This window comes from Sinocyclocheilus rhinocerous, unplaced genomic scaffold, assembly GCF_001515625.1.
Source record: "Sinocyclocheilus rhinocerous isolate Xijiao unplaced genomic scaffold, SAMN03320098_v1.1 scaffold2085, whole genome shotgun sequence".
Lineage (NCBI taxonomy): Eukaryota > Metazoa > Chordata > Actinopteri > Cypriniformes > Cyprinidae > Sinocyclocheilus > Sinocyclocheilus rhinocerous.
In genome coordinates, this window is record NW_015623685.1 from 34,951 (window position 1) to 37,395 (window position 2,445).

The 2,445-nt window shown below is 48.4% G+C and overlaps 1 protein-coding gene across 1 annotated transcript in view; it reads right to left on the reverse strand.

Moving 5' to 3' along the window:
• The window catches only part of LOC107729464 (paired box protein Pax-8-like), a 10,848-nt gene that overhangs the window by 6,228 nt on the left and 2,175 nt on the right, over window positions 1-2,445 (reverse strand). Inside the window, exons 2-6 of the mRNA XM_016540016.1 lie at window positions 1,447-1,644; window positions 1,258-1,334; window positions 1,046-1,171; window positions 307-476; window positions 134-239 (exon numbers count right to left, since the gene is read on the reverse strand). Of these exons, the coding sequence (XP_016395502.1) occupies window positions 134-239; window positions 307-476; window positions 1,046-1,171; window positions 1,258-1,334; window positions 1,447-1,644 (677 nt within the window). The remainder of the gene's footprint in view (window positions 1-133; window positions 240-306; window positions 477-1,045; window positions 1,172-1,257; window positions 1,335-1,446; window positions 1,645-2,445) is intronic.

Genomic DNA, 2,445 nt, shown 5'->3' on the forward strand with positions numbered 1-2,445 from the left:
ATTTGGGGAATACCAGACGGAGCGGTTTGCTACTTTTTGTGCAGTAAATGTGCCTCTCTTCTTGTAAATATCGTTCTGATGAGGAGAATAAATGAGGAACTAAAGGCATTTTCATGTGGATTATGGTTATTACCTGCAACCACTGTGTATCCCTGATGGGCCGCCAGGTTTCGACTGACAGCTGAAGCTCCTTTAGCCTCGTCCAGACTGCCGTTGATGAGTGAGAGAGGATAGAGCGCCTGCAGGAGAGAGAGAGTCAGTAGCTGAAGGTCTGCGCAGTGTCCGGGACAGATTTTCCTCCAGTACCTGCTCTGTTTTCCCGACTGCGGTCGGGCCGAACGTGTCGGAGCTGTAGTGGTGCCGCTCGAAGCCGCAGTCCAGGCGCTGGGATGAGAAGTGTTCGGCCCTCAGCTGTTTCCGGGGCCCTCCACCGCTGCCCTGAGAGTCCACGCTGTGCCGACAGCTCTCCTGATCGCCTGGCACAACACAGGTCTCCTTTATTTATATAGCGCTTCATACTATACTGATTGTGTCAAAGCAGCTTTACAGTGTCAGCAGGAAAATAGTGTGTCAATAATGCAAGAGGACAATAACAGAGTCATTTTCCAGCTAAAGTGATTGAGTGCTGTCATCATACAGTTAAGCTCTCTACTGTCTGTGCAATCAGTCAAGCGTCCCCAACTAGGCAACAGAAGCGAATTATTTATTTATTGACAACATTTGAACATTTCCGCAAAACCTGAAAAATGTGCCGCAGCAGATACAGATTCCACCGGTGACAGTCAGAGACTTTCTCACTCTCAGACACACGTGAACTAATTCCATTTCAATACGTTTGTTCCCATTGCTGCCATGCATTCTCCCTAAACCCATCTACTAATGCTACCTGGAATTTCATTTAATGTTTCAAGATCAAAATCATACCTCATGGAAACAGCAGTAAGGAACGCCGGAGCAGCATCAGTCAGTATGTCACAGTTCATTTGTTAAACTTCGATATGTTTAGCGTCTGCGGTCTGAATCGGTGCATTAGAGTGCGACTCACTGTCGTCGTGGCTCCTCTTGCCCTCGCCGCTGGTCTGTGGGATTCCCAGCAGGCCGCTGATGGAGTAGGTGGAGCCCAGGGAGTCCGACTGAGGAGATTCTGGAGGAGTGACGGCTGAACTGGGAACTGTCAAGCAAACAGACAGTTTTTTACTTTATTACTTCACTGAACTGAATCAGATATTATCGGGAAGTGTTAGTGGATGTTCATACTCAGCGTATGTCCAGGACTGAGGCCTTTGCTGTCCAGGGGAAGGTTGAATGGCTGTTGAACTTTTGTGCGAATAATCCTTCAAGAGAAGAAAACAGCGGGTTAGCAGAGTTAATCAAGAAGGAAGGTGAAATGTGCACAAAGAAAATGAAGGACACTGGCATTCTGTGGATGAGGTCAGGGGTCATTACCTGTTGATGGAGCTGACGCTGGGCACGGTGTCGCCATCACAAGCACCCTCGGCCAGCAGCCGGTCTCGGATCTCCCACGCAAACATGGTGGGGTTCTGCCGCTTGTACTCCGCTATCTTCTCCACCACTTTAGGAGTCGCCACTTTCGGCTTGGAGCCCCCGATGACTCCTGGTTTAATGCTGCCCGTCTCATAGTACCTAAAAGAGAAACGACCGTTAAAACAAAACTCACGTGAGTTTCGCTGACTGCTTTCACTGCTTCCTTCTGACACCCGTCTGCTCACTTAGTCCTCATTCATTTCTGCTAGATTCGATCTGCATGTGTATATCATGCGCTGTGCTGTCTATCGTCTTATAGATTGTATACTGTGTGTAATGTTAAATCAGGAGAACTTGATATATGTGTCTGATAACGTTATGGCATCCAGAGGAAAAAAAACAACAGAAAATACAAAAAATACCAGTATAGCATTTGCTACAGTGGAGCAGAGGAGACCTAACAAGCACTAAGAAAGGAAAAGTAGAATAACTGAAAGTGTTTGGGCCATCCTGTTGTTAGAGAGAGAGAGAGAGAGTGTGTGTGAGTGTGAGTGTGAGTGTGAGTGTGTGTGTGTGTGTGTGTGAGAGTGTGTGTGTTTAGGGTGTGTGTGAAGAAGCCCTCACCATCACGGCTCACTGGCGCCCTGTATGCGTGTCAGTGTGTGAGAGTGAGTGTGAGTGTGTGTGTGTGTGTGTGTTTAGTGTCTGTGTCTGTGGGTGGGTGTGCGTGAGCGTGAGCATGCGAGTGTGAGTGTTTGTGTGTGTGTGTGTTTAGCGTCTGTGTCTGTGGGTGCGTGAGCGTGTGAGTGCGAGTGTGTGTGTGTGTTTAGTGTCTGTGTCCGTGTGTCTGTGTCTGTGTCTGTGCGTGTGTGTGTGTCTGTGTGTCTGTGTCTGTGTGTGTCTGTGTCTGTGCGTGTGTGTGTGTGTGTGTGTCTGTGTCTGTGTGTGTCTGTGTCTGTG